General features: G+C 37.5%; 1 protein-coding gene across 1 annotated transcript in view; it reads right to left on the bottom strand.

Moving 5' to 3' along the window:
* The window catches only part of LOC131151863 (nuclear pore complex protein NUP85), an 80714-nt gene extending 68091 nt beyond the window's left edge, over nt 1–12623 (bottom strand). The window contains exons 1-4 of the mRNA XM_058103315.1: nt 12127–12623; nt 11323–11425; nt 11079–11189; nt 10773–10856 (exon numbers count right to left, since the gene is read on the bottom strand). Coding sequence (XP_057959298.1) covers nt 10773–10856; nt 11079–11189; nt 11323–11425; nt 12127–12509 — 681 coding nt within the window. The 5' untranslated portion in view covers nt 12510–12623. The remainder of the gene's footprint in view (nt 1–10772; nt 10857–11078; nt 11190–11322; nt 11426–12126) is intronic.
* Between the last annotated feature and the right edge of the window lie 7425 nt (nt 12624–20048).

Raw genomic sequence — 20048 nt, 5'->3', positions numbered from 1 at the left:
ACATGCACGCCAAATTTACTTTTAATGACTCTTTGTCAAAGAGAGAACTCCTCTAAGGGAAACTGCCACCATTTAGCCATAAAAGCAATGTTTTTACACACCAGCCTACCAAGACCCAAACCCCTGTCTACCTTAGTCCTACACACATTCTCCAAACTAACTAAATGATCCTTCTTTTTCCCAACCCTAGCCCAAAGGAGATCTCTCGTAATCTTCTGAAGCTTGCTAGCTTCCCCACCAGAATCCTAAAATAAACAAATAATAAAGAAGTATACTAGCAAGGTAACCCTAAATAAGAGTGCTGCGACCACCTAAGGGAAATAATGTACGTTCCACCCATCCAAATGCTTAGACACCCTCTCCACCACTGAATTCCAAAATCCTACCAACCTGGGATTACCACCCATCGAGACTCCTAAATAAGCCAAGGGCCTATATAAAAGACCACAACGGCACAACCCACTAGCGAAGCCAACTCCCTAGAGCTACTAAAGCTCAAATTAATTGCTGCAATACCACTCTTCACTAAATTAATTTTATGCCTAAGAACCCTCTCAAAGATTTGAAGGAGAGTCGAACGTTCAGCAAAGAATATCTATAATCACCTAAAAAAACATAGTATCATCGGCAAAGTGAAGATGGGCCCACAAACCCCCTCTCTACCCACTTCCAACCCTTCCTCTAGATACTTATCAACTGTACTCTCAACCATTCTACTCAAACATCAACCATTAAGACAAACAAGAAATGAAATAATAGATCCCCTTGTCTAACACCCCTTCTCGCAAAGACTATTCCATTTTTGTTCTAGGAGGTCTACAAGGGTTTAGCTAGAGAATTTTGTGGATGAATTGCAAGAGTTCCTAGGGCAGCAGTGGTCAAGCATCCCGACCATCCAACATCGTCTCCTCTATCCAAACCCCTTTCATAGCAAAATCTTATCCAAAAAATTCCAACTTACCCTATCATAAGCCTTTTTTTTTTTTTAATTCCAATATAAAAATAATCCCCTTCTCAATCTTTTTACGAACCTTCTCCACAACCTCATCAGCCACCAAGACAGCAACAACAATCTACTGCCACATATGCACTTTGAGCCTTAGAAATAGTCTCATCTGACACCATACTCGACCTATTAGCGACCACTTTAGCAATGATCTTACACACAGGAGTAACCAAACTAATAGGTATTAGTCCAAAATCAGCAATCTTAATAGATGTATTCTTAGGCACCAAAACGATGAAAGTGGAGTTAATACTCTTCCTTAGGATCTCATTTCAATAAAATTCATTAAAAACCTTCAACAAATCCACACTTACCGCATCCGAACAATCTTTAAAAAAAATCGTATTAAACCCATCCAGACCCACCCATCCAAGTAGAGTTGCCTTTACGTCCTCCTCCTCAAAAGGTCTCTCCAACCAACTCACCAGACTACTAGAAAATGGGATTCCAACCTAAACCTTCAATCATAGGCCTACAAACGTCCGCTTCCATGTAAAAATTTGTAGTTGCAATCAAACAAGGATCAGAAATAAATGTTCCCCTCCAAAGTCTAATTCCCTAATCAAGTTTTTCCTCATCTTCCCATCAGCGAATCAGCCAACCTGAGAAAAAGAGTAACAATCGCCCTCTTTCACCCAACAACAACAACGACAAGCCTCGAGTCCCACTAGGTGGGGTCCGCTACATGAATCTTTTTCAATCGCAATCTTTCACCCATTTAAATTTATTCGTTTACCTCCAACTCCTTAAAAATCAAATCCTCCAGCTCATTTTTCAATGAACCCAAAATGCAAGCCTTCTTGAGCCTAGTATCCCCAAAAACCTCCCTAATCCCAATTTTCAAACTCTTTAATATGCTTAAGCTTCCTCATGATCCTAAACCCTTCCCAACCCCTCCCTAAATCATTACACCAAGCCTCTCTAACCAAAGAGGGAAAAGAACCATGATCAAGCCATGAAATCTCAAACCCAAAAAAATGGAAAGACCCGACTTAACCCTGCTAGACTCAAGGTCTTAAATTTAAATTTTGACTCAAATTTCGAAGCTCCAAAAGTACAGAAATTTCGATAGAAATTTTGATTTCAATGTCAATTTCAATTTCAATTTGAAAAAATAATGGAAATCAACAGTAAAGCATAAAATTCTTTGTGAAACTTTAGAAATGGTTAACAAACATAATAATGTAAGTTTTAAGAATAATATTTTACAAGTTAAATACATCTATGTTGTGTATGAGGTGGAAAAGTTGTAATATAGCATGTGTATCAAACGTATTTGTAAGATAATGTGCATTAAACATATTTAGTTAATATAAATGAAATTCATAAATCATTCAAATATTATTTATTATACAAATAATGATAATTTAGACATGAATGGTTAAATAAAACGTTGTTGTAAGTTTACTTTTTCATCTAATTTCAAAAGGACTTGTAATAATCTTTTGTTTAGATAAAAATAAATAAAATAAATTAAGAGAGAAATTTCACTTCACTCCTAAATCTCTCATTTGAATACTGAGGAAATTTCACTACATAGCTAAAATTTTGACAATTTTTGCTAAAATTTTGAGATTTTGATACATTTCAAATGATTCGTTCAAATTTCGATGGAAATTATGCAAGATGGAAATCGACTGCCATTTTGATTTCAAGGGTGACAGAAACAAGAAATTTCAACGAAAATTTCCACAATTTCACAGAAATTTAAGACGATGGCTAGACTCCACAAGATGGGGCGTTATAGACATAGGTCTAGACAAAACCATCGGAGAAAGATTAGAAAACTCATTCTCCCAATCATTACATAACACAAACATGTCTAACCGACTAGAAACAACCCTTTCACCCCCCACCCCTCCTTTTTCTAAAAAAAACAAGAAAAAAGCACATTGCCCAAGGGCAATTCCCTAAAACCAAAATCTCTAATGAACCTATCAAAATTATGCATGCTCAAAGTAACCCTCCCTACCCCTTTCTTCTTAACAAAAAACCTGACAATACTGATATCAATACCAACAATCAATTTACTCATGCTAAAAAGAAGACCAAAAAGTGGATCTACACAGACCATAAACAGAAGTAAACCACCATTAGCCCCTCTCCCTTTTGCATCTACAAAGACTAAAAGAGAAAAAATTCAACAATGCTATGAACTCTAGAAATGGACAGAGTATCCCAAACAATACATCCCCAGCCTCTTCGAGAACACGTAAGACATCATCCCTTAAACCTAACCTCCCAAATACTCCTCCCTATCACCCCCCCCCCCCCCCACCCAAAAAACCCCCCAAGGGGAAAAAAATCAACATTCCCCTTTATAATCCTCAAGTAATAGTATATCAAGAGAATGCCTAATCAACTCTTCTAGAATCTAACCCCTCTTCCTCATATTCCCTAAACTTTTAACATTTCAACTAATGAGCTGCATAAGTTAACTCTTTTTACCACCGATATCTTCTCCTCTAAACCCCCCTCCCCCAATAATTTATAAATGAGGCTAACTTACTTAGTTCTTTTTTAACCTTCATTTTTTTCCCTCCCCACTAGCTTTAATCCCAACTCTTCCTAGGAGTTTTAGCGGGTCCTTTTTCGCCCCTCTCACCCCTTAGGGAAAGGGCTAATAGCAATAACTTCTCCCTCACTAAGGTCCTCCCTATGGGTACAACATTATTTGTAAAGTTAGATTGATTAGGAATGGGAAAAATACTTCATTGAGCATAAAAAAGTGTTGGATTGGTCACACACATGTGGTGGGATAAAATAAAATAAAATAAAAATAAAAATGGAGGAAGAAGCGTGTTGAAAGTTGATTAATATTGCATGGGGCATAAATGCTTAGTTGTCGTGCCAAGTGTGTTTCAAGACTAATTAATTAGTCTTGGTTAGTGGATGCATATTTTCCCAAGACATGCTTGATTGACTTTCTACAACTTGGTGCTTCCTTCCTTGAAGACTCCTTGTGGAATGATGTGAAGACTTAACTTACCAAGCATGCAAGTTTCAAATTCATGTCTTCACTTTGGAGACAATTGTACCATGGTTATTTATTGGATGGTTGGACATTATTTGCATGTTGGATCTCTACATAAGGACTAGGTCTCATTGCCATGTGAGAAACTTAAAAGAGAGTAAATTGTAAAATGGGTTCACCTTCGGTTCTTCCTCCTATACAAAATTATTTTTTCTTGTGCTAGAGAAGAGTTGTGGGATTTCACAACTCTGGGGAGTAGAGTGATGCTCTTTTGCTGTATTTTCTCTACACTTTGATAGTAACTAAATTATTGGCAAATGTTGGATATGTGGCTCATATTGAGTGAAACGCATGCACCGGGAAAGCATGGTGAAGCAAAGAACAAGGAAGCTGGGTTGTAAGAAGAAACCATCGATTGTTTGGTCGACAGTTTGGTCTCAAGAGATAACCACCGACAGTTTCCCTGAAACCGTTGACGGTTTCAGCCTGCAAGAAATAGCCTCGGTGCTAAACCGTCAACGGTTTTGCTCGGCACTAAACACGGATTTTGAATCGGGAAGATCAACAGATTGGGGGATTTGGATGATTTTCCTCCGAGATTTACTACATGAGTGTTTTAGATAGTTTCTAAGCCTCCTATATGCATAGGGTTAGTATATAATCAATATTTGTAACCCTTGATGTAATCTTTGACGAACTGATAGTAAAAATCAGCCGCTTGCTCTCATGGACGTAGGCACATTGCCAAACCACGTAAATTATTATGTCTTTGATTATTTGCTTTCCTTTATTCTCTTTGTGATTGATTTGTTTTCGTATTGTTCATCGTTGGTTGCTACATTGCTTGCTCCAATTCGATTTGTGGTTTCCGCTGCGTATTGGCATTCAGCACTTTGCACAACAAATTGGTATCAGAGCTATTGGTTGCAATGGCTGGGATTTTTTCGGCGAAGCTTGATTTTGGTAAGTTCGATGGAACGGAAAATTTCGGACTTTGGCAGAGAAGGGTTAAGGACTTGTTGGTGCAGCAAGGTATGGTGGAGGCTTTATACAAAAAACAGTCGGAAGGCATGGACGACATGAGTTTGAAGAAGTTGGAAGCGAAGATTGTGGCTACTATCAGGCTTTGTCTAGCCGATGACGTGATGTATCACGTCATGGATGAGGAATCTCCGGCGGCAGTTTGGCTGAAACTGGAGAGCCAGTTTATGCCCAAGTCATTGATGAACAAGTTGTATCTTAGTAAAAACTCTATGGGCTTAAAATGGCAGAGGGTTCGGACCTGAATCAACACATCAATGTATTCAATCAAATCATTAACGATCTAAAGCGGGTTGATGTGAAGTTCGAGGACGAAGACAAGGCGTTCATGCTGCTGAATTCCCTACCTACGTCTCCTACATATGAGAATCCGATTACGACTCTGACATAGGGGAAAGAAACGTTGGAGTTGGAGGATATCACGAGTGCATTGTTGGGGTTCCATTAGAGGAACAAGGTGAAGGGCTCATGGTGAAAGGGGACTAGGATCATGGGAAAAGCAAGTTCCGAGGCGGATTGAGTGGTAATAAATCTCGATTGCAATCCGGGAAGAAGAAGGACATAAGGTGTTTTAAGTGCGATAAAATTAGGCACATAAAACCAAAGTGTCCGGAGTGGAAGAAGGGGAATGCAGAAAATCAAGAAGGTTTGTCAAAATCTGCAAAATGTAGTGAAAAAAGAAACTCAAGGAGCAATGATGGTGATATGTTTTCTGTTTCATCGAGTTTAGAATGCCTCACGGATTCTTGGATCCTAAATTCAGGATGTTCTTATCACATGACACCAAATAGAAATTAGTTCACCCCTTACAAGTTGGTAAATTTTGGTTATGTTCTGATGGGGAATGATGTTTCATGCAAAACTGTCGGAATAGGAAACATTAGAATCAAGATGTATGATGGTGTGATAAGGACGTTATGTGATGTAAGGCATGTACTGAATCTACAAAGGGCACTTTAGATTGTAACGGATAAGTTACAAGTCTGAAAGTGAGATAATGAAGGTGTGTAAAGACGTCTTGATGGTGATGAAGGGATAGAAGTTAGCAGGAAATATCTATGCACTGCCGGGTACCACAGTCACAGGTGGAGCTGCAGCTGCAGATTCTGAGTCAGATAATATTGTTTTGGGCAAAACAACCACACACAAAACGGAGGGTATTCTTAACTACATTTATTCAGATGTTTGGGGATCGGTGAGGGTAGCATCACGAGTTGGACATATGTAGTTTGTGAGTTTATCACGAAAGGTCTTGATATACTTCATGCGGCACAAGTCAGAGATGCTTTCCAGGTTTAACTTGTGATTGAGGTGGAAAACTAGACAGATCGGAAGAAAGATCCTTAGGTCAAACATTAGAACTGAGTACGCTGGTGTTCAAGGAGTTTTGCAAGCAGTATCTCAGGTTGTATGTAGGGCTTGCAAGGAACTTCTTGGTAAAATCGGTGAGTATGGCCTGTTTCTCAATTAACCGATCACCAAGGATATCACTAGATAGGAAAGTTGCAGGAGAGGTTTGGATAGGTTATGTGGTAGACTATTCTGGTTTGAGAGTGTTTAGAAGTCTATCCATGCACATTTCTAGCGAGGTGAGATCTAAGTTTGTTGCAAAGTCTAGACGATACATCTTTCTAGGGCATCAAATAGGGGCATTCAAATTGTGGGATCCAATGCAAACAAGGTGGCGACCAATAGAGACATGATTTTTTATGATAAAGCTATGGTGCAGCGTACTCAAGCAGATGAAGAGAAACGGATGCCAGAAAACTACAGCAACAATGAACATGTAATGCAGGTGGAGTTGGAGACTCAGGACGGAAATGACATTGTTCAGATTGCAGGGAGTTCTAGCTCAAGAGACCAGCAGTATCACAGTATAAAGTACAGTAGAAATGAAGGCGTGATGCAGGTGGAGTTACAGACTCAGGGTAGAGATTACATTGTTCATATTACAGGAAGTTCTAGGTCAGAAGACCAACAAGATCACAATGGGCCTAGATGCACTATCAGGCCACTGCCCAAGTATGAATTTGATGATCTGATGTCTTATGCATTCATTACTACTAGCAAAGTTCCTACAATTTTTCAAGATGCAGTGCACACCAAAGGGAAAAATAGATGGATGTATGTTATGATGGAGGAGATGAAGTTACTGCATAAGAATAAGATGAGGGAATTGGTGGAGCTTCCAGAGGGGAAGAGGGCAATAGGATGCAAGTGGGTAATTTTTCTGTTATTTCATGTTGATGACATGTTAATTGCTGGGAAGATTTTGACTACGGATAATCAATAGGAAGCTCCGTTGAGAAAAGAATTTGACATAAAGGTTTTGGGTGCAGGCAAGAAGATTCTTGGTTTAGAGATTCACAAGGATAAAGTTGCAGGGAATTTGGAGTTATCTCACGGTGGCTTTGTGGACGAAACTGCAAGGAGATTGAGGTAATCTCATGGTAGTTATGTGGAGAAGGTGTTGGAGAGGTTTAGCATGGTTAAACCGGTCACCGATACACCGTTGGTAAATCATGTTAATTTGTCTACCGCTCAGTGCCCAAGGACGGACGGTGATGTTCGTGATATGTCAAAGGCCCCCCTATGCTAGTGCACTGGGGTGTGTGATGTATGTTATGGTTAGTACAAGACTGGGTCTGGCACAAGCTATTAGTGTGGGTACTTCAGACTATGGCATCATTTTCGGCATACAACACAGTGATCCGTCAGTTGTAGGATTTGTGGATGCAAACAATGTAGGGAGCTTGAATGACAGAAAGTCTACACTAGGGTATGTTATGGGAGGGTCTATTTGTTCGAAATCCAAGTTCAGTCTCGATTGCACTATTTACAATTGAGTCGAGGTATATGGCAGTAGCCGAAACTGCCACGGACAAGTTCAAGCATCGCTTGAACTTAGTTTATGTCTCCAGTTGTTAGACGGGAGGCGGTCCCAATCTACTATCCCAGGTGGAGCAGCGGGTTATGCTTTCATATTTCTCCGAAGTGGTGAATATTCGTCATGATGATGATTGTTGGATATGTGACTCATATTGAGTGGAACGCATGCACCAGGAAAGTATGGTGAAGCAATGACAAGGAAGCTGGGTTGCAAGAAGAAACCGTCGACTGTTTGGTTGACGGTATGATCGACAATTTGGTCTCGGGAGATAACAGTCAACAATTTCAGCCTTCAGGAAACAGCCTTGGTATTAAACCGTCAACGGTTTGCTGAAATTGTCGACGGTTTTGTTCGGCTCTAAACATGGAATTTGAATTGGGAAGATTAGTAGATTGGGGGATTTGGAGGATTTTCCTCCGGGATTTGCCACAGGAGTATTTTAGATAGTTTCTAAGCCTCCTATACGCATAGGGTTAGTATATAATCAATATTTGTAACACTTGATGTAAACTTTGACGAATTGAAAATGAAAATCAGCCGCTTGCTCCCGTGGACGTAGGCACATTGCCGAACCACGTAAATTATTGTGTCTTTGATTTTGCTTTCCTTTATTCTCTTTTTGATTGATTTGTTTTCGTATTTTTCATCATTGGTTGCTACATTACTTGTTCCAATTCGATTTGTGATTTTCGCTGCGCATTGGCATTCAGCACTTTGCACAACAGCAAATTGCCTATGGACATAGGCCTAGTGTTGAACCACATAAATTTCTTGTGTTTCTTTTGTTTCTTGCAATTTTGTTGAATCTTTATCAATTGTGATCTGGGTGGTCCTTGTGGCCCAACAAGAAGTTCCTAGATCCTCAAATAGAAGTTCTTCACATCATCCCTGCCCCCTCAATAGTAATGGAATCACCTAGGATGTCAATGCGATTATGTTCAAGAAGAGTTACGATGGCCAAAGATCCATTCTCAAACAAGTCTATAACGTAATAACCACTGTACTTCAAATGTGTTATTTCATAGAATTTCTTAGGACTACCTTTGCCACCCAAGAACCTCTATCAAGCCAATGTGAACTCTTGACACATTATCGAAATTAGAGCATGGATTGGTAGGCAAATTATCATCCTTGTAGATTCCATTTTCTGCCATCAGCTACCTAATAGCAAAACTTTTTCAAATTCACACATAAATTCCCATTTCATCATCTAAATCAATAAGGAACTTTCATCTGCCTCGGAAACTTGAGACAAATGCAACCTATCTCTTGCAGCAAACAACCAAAAACATTGGGCTCCTTGAATAGGTATACTTGTTTGGGACAAGTTCTATTGAATTGCTTCACATGATCCTTACCTTTAGATTCCCCAAGGGATGCCTAAACTCCCAGCTGCTGGACCTTCAAATAACAGCCAGTTCTCTTATCTACAACGTTAATAGCAGCTCCTGGTATTTTTTTATGGGCTTCTCCTTAATTATTAATAGCCACAAAGGACTTCTCAGACCCATCTGGCTTGCTTCACTAAAGTATCACTGTCCACTTCCATTAGTGAAAACTGAATTCCACCTGATTCAGCATCCCCAATCTTCTTCTATATGGGCCTCACAAGTTTAAACTCAACACCATCAGGCCTATTCTGGCCCAACACCATCAGGCCTATTCCGGCCCATCCAACTCATCTTACCTCGACCCTGACCTTCTGCTTTATCTGCCACAGTTGGCTTACTAAGCCCTTTCTTCTCAACTCATCTAAATATACCCATTTCTTAACAGGTTCAAAAACAAAAGTCCCATAATTAACAGGTTTATTATTAACCCATTTCTTAACGCCATTATTTTTTAAAAAATTTAAAAAGGAATCTTTGCTTCCTTCAAATCACATACAAGAACTGAAATCGGAGAATAATCCCCTAAATCCCTACAACTCCAAACGACAGTTTTCCCATGTCAACAAAACAACAATTCACGCATTGAAAACCAGAAATGCCAATCACTTGCACCTTCATCTCAACTCTGACAGTCGATACATCCTCCAACAAAAGGAATAATGACATCCATCCCAAAGCTTCCACTCCCTTAGGGATACAAACAACTTGAGAACTCCCTTTATCTTTGAATTTCTCCAAACACAAGAATTGACCCCTTCCATTACACAAGAATTTCAAGCTAATAGCTCCTCCCACTACATTATAGACTTGGCCTCATGAATCCTTCTAAAACCCTCCTCGTTCAAACCAATCACTCTATCTTCCTTAAATCCCACACAGAAATTCAATGTTTCTCAACAATAATATTGTCGTATGCCTCTCGGCAAATTCCAAAATGCGAATAGAGACATTATCCAATCAATCTAAATTGAATACCTTCCTATCAACTTTAAAATAAAATGGGCACCCATAAAGACTACTCTACGGCAGACGCAAAAAATACTCGCTGAAATCCATGGAGAATTCCAGCTCATTATCTCCCATAGCCATCAAGAGAGAGGGAGAGAGAATCTAGAAGCCAGACTTTCTCCTCCTAAGACTGATTCTTAGAACCTATTAATGTGATGTTAATAATTTTATAATATCTTGTTTCTGTCACATTCATTAATAATCTCCAAACCAGATTTGAACCACTGAATTTCTAGCCTAATTTCACTTATTCGCCAATTTATTCTGCAAACCCTACGCTAAATTAATTTTCGGGCTGGTCCGGCATCACTTTGACAAGTTCAGCCACAAGTATAAAGTTCAACAAAGAACTCCAAAAAGTTTAGTCGCCTAGCAAAGGTATAATATCATCCTGAAGTATCATTTTTTGTGGAAAAAAATGGATGGAAAAAAATTGATGAAGACAATAGTACATGGTCAAACCTGCAAACCAACAAGTTCTTTTTGAAATTCCCCAAGTTTTGAATGAACTGTTGTTTGTGTTCCAGATAGAAGGCTATCATAATCCTGCAAGGAAATACATTCATGCTCGTTATTCAAGAAGATAGCGATAACCTTCAACACAAAGAAAGGGACAAGAATGTTGGGGAAAAAAAAAAAGAACATCAAATAATACATAAGTAATTTTCTTGCCTTTAAGGCAATGCAATATTGCTTTCAAAAGTAAGGAAAGCACAACCAACATACTAATAGAATGACAACTAAGCAAAACAAAAGTAGGATCATTACAGCTAACCAATCAACAAGCCGCTCAGGTAGCCAGGCTTGAGATTGCTTGTCTGCATAAAAAAATTCCATCAGTTCCCATGCAGCCTTCAAACAGGTTGGTTCCTCAACTTTCTAAGCAGAGAAAAAAAAAGGAGGAAATTAGATGTAACAAACAATTCTAAATTAGTCAAAACAAAATCCAACTGAAGGGTGAGATTATTTTACTTAAGGCGACTTAAAAATAAATTATGAAACTGAAAAGTACCTTGAAGATTGTTTTTGCGTCTTCAATTATTGAATTAGAGGTCAACCTTGTATTACCAAGCAGACAATTTATCTCTCTGCTATACTCCATAACATATTCCCACCTAAGAATAAGAAGAAGTGTAAATGAGACATGATTAATATCAGAAGTTAATGCATACAATATGAATGGTACAGAAATCAATTAAAATTATATAGTAAATGAATTCACACTGGGACTCAAAATTATTTGAATGTCAACTTGTTCATGTGGACTGCAAGAATAAAACAACAGTATTGCCTTCAAAATACTACTCGTTTTAGCATACTACACTATATATGAATTCTCCAATATAATTCTTTTTTCTCTGAAAAAAATCCACAATAACAGCATCATCTTTAAAATAGAACTCATATTAGCAGATGGCACCATATATGAATTCCTCATTATATTTATGCCTTTTTTTTGGCACTTGCAATGAGAAGTTCTACATTAATCAGCTTGATACCATTATACCTCAAAATTTCCTTCCTCAATTTTGGTAGGCACTATTCCAAAGTAATATTTTCCATGCACACCATTAACAATACTCAAACTTCACTTCCTTTGGTTGCTGAGAAAATGTAAGAAACGAAAAAAAAAAAAATGCGGTTAATTTTACATATCGTATACTCTTGCATCACTTTTTGGTATGTTTAAACTTCTTTTGCATTGGTCTCTAAATCCAAATCAACATAAAAACATCATATAGGATTTTATTTCCTTTCTGTGCTTCTTCCTTCTGTCAGTAAACGAAAAGTTGCGAAATTTTAAATAACTGATTACCACTCAACGTGATAAGGAGACGAACCCATCGGCAATTTTGACAAGGCCGACACTGAGTTTTTTCTACTCTGAAGAAGCGCGAAAGGAGAGACAGAACCATAAGTTATCCTTCGTAATTGAGCATCGTCGATCTCGCCATCCCCAGCTCCCAGCTTCACCTCCAGCACCTTCCCACCAACCTCGCTCTCGGTATCAATGTGACTGCCTCCTTCCGACGGCCGCTGGAAAAACGATACACGTAGGGTGTTGCCGCGGGACCAAGAGACGGAGAGGCGGTGGATTGGGGATGAAAGACCGTGGCGAAGAGTGTAGACGACAGGGTCCTGAGCCTCAGGAGGGGACGGGACGACGGAGTCGCCGCAATTCGCCATGCGGCCCGGCATGTCACCGGGGACTGGGCGGAGGGCGTGGGAAGTTTGGACGTTTGACCCAATAGGGTTTTAGAAGGGCTTGTGGTGAAGCTGAGAACAACGGTGCTCACGTGCGTTGAGATGCAGCGCCGTAGCCCATAATTGAAAAAGGTGAAGTCCAACCCCTCTAAATTTTTTTAAAATAACTTTCTATCCCTTATATTTTCAAAATTTATCAAAAAATATCCCAAAATTTAATTTTATTCATAAAATAAATATTTTATTAGTTTCCTATTAGTTAATTATCATGCATATCTGAAAAAAAAAATTAATTTTAGCCATAACAAATGATATTTACAAACAACACATGTTAAATAAATTAAATTAAAAAAACTAGTCAACATAATGTCTTAGAAAACTATTGGAATATGTGGCTCATATTGAATGGAATAAATGCACAAGGAAAGAATGGTGAAACAAGAACAAGGAAGCTGAATTGCAAAAAGAAACCGTCGATAGTTTGGTCAATGATTTACCATCGAGAGATAACTGTCAACAGTTTGCCTGAAACCGTTGACGGTTTTAGCCTTCATGTTTCAGTCTCAATATTAAACCATCAACGGCCTTGTTCGACACTGATTACGACTTTTGAATCAGGGTGATTAGTAGATTGGGGATTTCGGAGGATTTTCCTCAAAGGATTGCTACAGGCGTACTTGGGGAACTTTTTAAGCTTTTTTTACGCATAGGGTTAGCATATAAACATTATGGTAACCCTTGTTTGATATTGATAGTGAAAATTCATATGTTTGCTCTAGTGGACGTAGGCGCATTGCTGAACCACGCAATCTCTTGTGTCATTAATTATTTGATTTCCCTTATTAATTGTATGATTGATTGTTTCCGTATTATTCATTGTTGATTGCTATTGTTGACTTTTTGAGTCTGATCCCTATTTTGATTATGACAAACCACAATATCTCATTTGTGTATTTAGTAAATGTACAGGTTTATAATTCTGGGAGCACAAGTGAAGGATGCAAAATGGAAGTCGTAAATGCACTTCTAGCTCACACCAATCGGCGTATTCCATGGGGATTCAGAAAAGCAAAAGGCGTGAAGACTTTACTTATTTTTTTGGTTATAATAATTAATTAGGTTTAATTGTGCATGCATTCCTTATGATTTAATTTGAAGTTAAATGACCTTAAATTGACCTTAAGGCACATAAACTTGTCATGAAAATATTTTTTCCAAAACAAGTTTCTTAAAAAAAAAACCCTTCATATTTCTTCTATCGTATTAATGAGCATTTTTCTCTATCAAACATTCCTTTTCTTAAAAAGTGTCCAACGTGAAAGTTGTGGATTTTTCTCTTAACTTTTTGTTAATGCCAAGCACATTCAATTTAGAGTTGTATAGATAAAGTTATGTCAAAAATACTGAAGGGTGTCCGCAATAGAAAAATTCCCTTCATGTTTCTTTTGTCTCATTGATGAGCGATTTTATCAATCAATCACTCTTTTATCTTAAAAAGTGTTCAACATGAAAGTTGTGGGATGTTCTCTTAGATTTCTTTTGATACCAAGAACGACCAATTTGGAATTGTATATAAAAAGTTATATCTGACAAACTGAAGGGTATCCGCACAGAAAGCGCCCCAACGGCCGAAAAATGGTTAGTTTTCAAATTAAATTATATTTTAATACTCCAACTACCATAAAACTGTTAGTTTTGGTTTTTGCCTATAAACACAAACCTAAAACACTTGGAAAATGTTAGATAAAGGGATTGTAAGCATACTTCATTATTCTTTGATTCTCAAACACTTTTTTATACTCCATTTTGAGCATCAAGTCATATTTCTCCTTCTCTTTCTTTTTGAAAATATTTTTAGGGAAATTATCTTGGGGTTATACTTGCAAGGCTTGAGCATATATTCATATCCATATATTTTGCTTGAAAAGACTTCTTGCTATTTTTCTTAAATGGTAAATCTTGAAGAATTTTTTTATATATTTCTCATACTCTTCTTATTGAAAATCTTCTTGGAGAAAATATTTTTGAGCTATCGTTGAGAGCCTTGGGCAACATATTCACTTATATATTCTTGCTTGAAAGGCTACTCACATTTGATTTACAAAGGCCAATTTGAGAAAATCATTTTCCATACTCTCGTTTTTATTGAAAATTATTTTTGAGGGGATTACTCTACTCTATCGAGTTTCACTTGAAAATCATTTGAGAGTGCATATTAGATTTTCATTTGTACATCTTTGCTTATCAAGAAGCATTTACTGTACTCAAATTTCTTACATCATTTGTACTAGCAGTTCGGATTATGAATCATGGAGAGGTAACTACACCTCGTGTAAGCAGCGGATTGTAAAGAGGTAGCTACGTCTCATGTAAGCAGCGGAGTGTAAAAAGGTAGTTACGCCTTGTGTAAGCAGAGAATTGTAAAGGAAAGCTTCGCCTTGGTAAGAAGCGGATTATAACAGGAAGCTTCGCTCGGTTTTAAGGAGGAGAATAGTGGAATCCTCAGACGAGTTGTCTTGGGGTGAGGACGTAGGCGGGATTTGCCAAGCCTCGTTAAAAACTTTGTGTTTGCGCTCTCTCTCTCTCTCTCTCTCTCTCTCTCTCTCTCTCTTTACTTTCTTACATTTCCGCACTTATATTTATATTTGATTTGTTGTGCATATTTTCGAATATTCGTATATCTGAATATCTATGGATTTTGTAATTAGTTAGAAAAACCCTAAGTTGTGTAATACTGATTGTGGATTTTGAAAATATAACATACTTGACCTAGGATTTTTTAAATTCCCAATTCACCCCCCCCTCTTGGGAATACACCATATCTATCAGCTGCATTGCACGATCCGATTCAACTTGTGTTTCTGCTACACATCGGTAATCTTTGCCCAACAAATTGGTATCATAACCTTTGGTTACAATGATTGGGATTTCTTCTACGAAGTTCGACATTGTCAACTTTGATGAATCAAGAAGGGTTAAGGACTTATTGGTGTAGTAAGGTATGGTGAAGGCATTATACATGAGGTAGCCGGAAGGCATGGACGACATGAGTTGTAAGGAATTGGAAACGAAGGTTCTGGCAACTATCAAACTTTGTCTCGCCCATGACTTGATTGTAGACACCCCAATTTATCCGAGGGTCTTATATTACAAAAACTAATTTTTTTTCATGCAAAAAAAACTGAAAAATGAAAGTGGGCCAATAATCTTGAGTCTTTAATTTGGACTTACAAGATAAAATAAAATAAAATAAAAATAAAATCAAACACATGTGCAAAAATCAAAATTTGAAGTTGATTTGCCAATAAAGCTTGATTGAAAAATAAGTTTGATTGATCAACTTGATTTAGTGAATTAGTTTTATTTTGATTGATTTATTTGAATTCTATTTAGCAAATTAGTTTTATCTTAATTGATTGATTTGAATTTGATTTAATTTTGATTGCTTGATTTAAATTTGATTGAATCACTCCTCAAGCCTATAAATAGAGAAGTTTGGAAGAAGAGAAGGACATGGAAAAAATACAAGAAGAGAGTGGAGAAAAAAGAATTTCGTGTTAGAGAGAGAGAGTGCTTTTCCTAAAAATTCAGGATTGGGGGTTCTCGCACAGTCAATTTTCGCTAGACTATCGGAGCACAATTGCTCATCCGATTGAGCCAATATTTTAACAAGCGGTGCCTAACTTTTCCTTCTTCACTTTGGACGGTTCGATTGTCATTTGAAGCTTGAGAACCTCAATTTTCTTATTCGGATAGCAGCCTCATTGCAGCAACAAGGGTGCCTACGCAGTCAGTTTGATCCAAATGATTAGGTGGCGAATTCTAATTCCATTGAGCTGAATTATTTACAAGTTGTATATGACTTATCCTTTTTAATTTTGATCGATTAGATTGTTCTTTAAAGCTTTTAAACTATGATTTTGTGCCTTGGATGTCAGTCTCATGGCAACAACAATTTTAGGATTAGAGGTGCCTGCATAGTCAGTTTGATCCAGATGATCGGGTGGTGATTTCTCCTTCGATTAAGCTGCAATTTTACAGGTTGTGCATGACTAATCCCTTTTAATTTTGACTGGTTATATTGTTATTTAGAGTTTTGAAATTTTTATTTTGTGGCTCGGACCACAGTCCCATCGCAGTAGCAGCTTCAGGAATGGAGGCTTGCGTAGTGAGTTTATTCCAGACTATCAGATAGTAATTCCTTGTCTGATTGAGTTGAATTTTTAATAGGTTATTCATGATTCATCATTCCTAATTCTGTTTAGTAAATTTGTTATTTGAAGTTTTATAACTTCGGTTTTCTGACTCAAACTATGAACTTGTTGCAACAGCAGCTTCAGGTAAGAAAAATCTTTTAAAGTCCTATATGTTTTTTTAGATTAAGATTTTAAAAATAAAAGGAAGACCCTAGAGAATGACACGTGTCATGGTGACACGTGTCAAGGTAACTCTGCTAACATCACCCTGTGACAATATTTTTAAAAATACAAAAAAATAATTTAAAAAAAGAATAAAAATGCCACGTGTCACCACTGTGGGTGGACACGTGGCACATGCTGGATTAATCTGGTTCATTTTAAATGAACCGATTGAGTCGAGTCACCCAGTCACCTTTTATTTATTTATTTATTTATTTATTTATTTTATATATTATGTTATTTAATAATTTTAATTAATTAGTTTTAAACTTTTAAAAAATAGGGAATAGCATAAAATTACAAACAAAAAAAAAGGAAAAATGAATAAAATATTTGGAAAATATTTTTGAAGTCTTGAAAAATATTTTGAGTTATTTTGACTCAAAATAAAAAAAAATAGAAAATAAAATACCTTTGAAAAATAAAGAAAACTCTCTAAAAATCTTAGAAAGTTTTTTAGGAAAATATTTGAGAAATTCCAAAATGATTTTACAAGGATTTTGAAAAATCTCGGAATGTTTTCAAAGATGATTTTTATGATTTTCTTGATTTTTGGGTGGGTGTGACCTGATGATTTCACAAAGGATAAAAAGGTATTTCAGACCTTACCTGTATCAATTACGAGGGGAGGTTTATCTAACAATATCCCTTCATTTGGAGGTCTTACTAGGCATTCCTAAATCACACTTTGATTTTATTTATTGGTTTATTTATTTATTTAATTTAAAGGAATTAATTAAAGACCATTAAATTTCAATTTAGGAATAATTCATAACTAATTAGGTATCGTTTGTAGAACATGTGTGTAGGGGGTGCTAGTAACTTCCCCTTACATAACCGAATTCCTGATCCTGATTCTGGTAAAGCAGACTAAGATTGGGTGTTCTAACCGGACCAAGGTAAAGATTAGGTTGGTGGCGACTTCATTTCAAAATTCAAAAGCTATTATCCCTCGCCATTCCGGACCCCTTCTCCAGAACGTTGCGACAGTTATGTATCACGTCATGGATAAGGAATCGCCGACGATGGTTTGGTTGGACTTGGAGAGCTGGTATATGTTCAAGTCATTAACAAACAAGTTGTATCTTAAGCAAAAATTGTATGGGCTTAAGGTGGCAGAGGCTTCGAATATGAATTAACACATCAACATATTCAATCAGATCATCAGCGATCTGAAGTGGGTTGATGTGAAGTTTGAGGACGAAGACAAGACTTTGATGCTGCTGAATTCCTTACCTACGTCTCCTACGTATGAGAATCTTGTTACGACTCTGACATAGGGAAAAGAAACTCTAGAGTTGAAGGATATCACGAGTGCCCTGTTGGGTTTTCATTAGAGGAAGAAGGCCAGTAATGAGAATTCTCAAGGGGAAGGGCTTGTGGTGAAAGGTAATCAAAATCGTGGGAAAAGCAAGTTCCGGGGTGGACCGAGTAATAATAAGGCTCGGTCCAATTCCAGGAAGAGGAGGGATGTATGGTGTTTTAAGTGCAAAAAAAAAAGGCACATAAAACCAAATTGTTCAGAGAGGAAGAAAGGAAATGCAGAAAATAAAGAAGGTTCATTAAATCGGCAAATGTAGTGGAAGAAGGAGACTCAGGGAGCGGTGATGATGATATGCTTTCAGTCTCATCCAGTTCAAATGGTCTCACGGATTCTTGGATCTTAGATTCGGCATGCTCTTATCACATGACGCGAAATAAAGACTGGTTCACCACTTATAGGTTAATAAATTATGGTTCTATTTTGATGTGGAATGATGCTTCATGCAAAATTGTTGGAATACGGAACATCATAATCAAAATGTATGATGGTTTGGTGAGGACGTTATGTGATGTTAGGCATGTACCGCAATTAAGAAAAAAATTTATTTCATTGGGCACTTTAGATCGTAAAGTATTTAGTTACAAGTCTAAAAGTGGGATAATGAAGGTGAGTAAGGGAGTTCTAACCGTGATGAAGGTGCAAAAAGTACTAGGGAATATTTATACACTGCTAGGCACCACAATTGTAGGTGGAGTTGCAACTACAGAGTCTGAGTCGGACAGAACTGTCTTGTGGCATATGCGGTTAGAGCATATAGGTGAGTGTGGAATGATGGAGCTTCAAAAGAGAAATCTTTTGAAGGGGGTCAAATCATGCAAGCTGGATTTCTACAGCTATTGTGTGCTTGGGAAACATAATGGGGTATAGTTCATGGCAGCCACGCTTAAGACGAAGGGAATCCTTAACTACCTTCATTAACATGTTTGGGGCTGGTGAGAGTAGCATCATGAGGGGGGCATATGTACTTCATGAGTTTCATTGTTTATTACTCACAAAAGGTCTGGGTGTACTTTATGCAGCACAAGTCAGAGACATTTGCCAAGTTAAAATTGTGGAAAGCTGAGGTGGAAAATCAAACTGATAGGAAGATTAAATGCCTTAAGTCAAACAATGGAATTGAGTACATTGATTCAAGGTTCATGGAGTTGTGCGAGCAGCATGACATTAAGAGACATTTAACAATACGCAAGACACCAAAACAAAAATGTGTGGTGGAAAGGATGAACCGAATCATAGTTGAAAGGGCTCGGTGTCTCAGGTTGAAGACAGGGCTCGCAAAGAAATTCTGGGTAGAGGCAACAAATATGGCGTGTTTCCTGATTAACAGATCACCAAAGGCAACATTATATGGGAAAATTGTAGAGGAGGTGTGGACAGGCATCGAGGTAGACTACTTCAGTTTGAGAGTATTTGGGTGTCTAGATGGTGCATCTTTTTGGGGTATCAGAAATGGGTGAAGGGATCAAAGTTGTGGGATCTGAAGGCAAACAAGGTGGTGATCAGTAGAGATATGGTTTTTGATGAAAAAGCTATTTTGCAAAGTACTCACGAAGAAGAAAAGAAACAGGTGCCAGAAAATTGCAGCAACAGTGAGTATGTCATATGTTCTTAAAATGTACTATTTTAGGCCTCGATTTACCTTTGTTTTGTCTTCATTATCTTGTAAATACCATTTCTTATCATAGTTCGGAGTTACGCAATGTTTGTTCTTGTTTCAAGGAAAATAGGTTAAAATCGAGGAGTTAAACAATACGAGAAGACAAGAGAGTATTTGGGAAGCACAAAGTTCAA

Source organism: Malania oleifera, chromosome 3 (genome assembly GCF_029873635.1).
Source record: "Malania oleifera isolate guangnan ecotype guangnan chromosome 3, ASM2987363v1, whole genome shotgun sequence".
Classification (NCBI taxonomy): domain Eukaryota; kingdom Viridiplantae; phylum Streptophyta; class Magnoliopsida; order Santalales; family Ximeniaceae; genus Malania; species Malania oleifera.
Note: the sequence above shows the minus strand (reverse complement) of the source record. Positions and strands in the feature narration are given on the sequence as shown.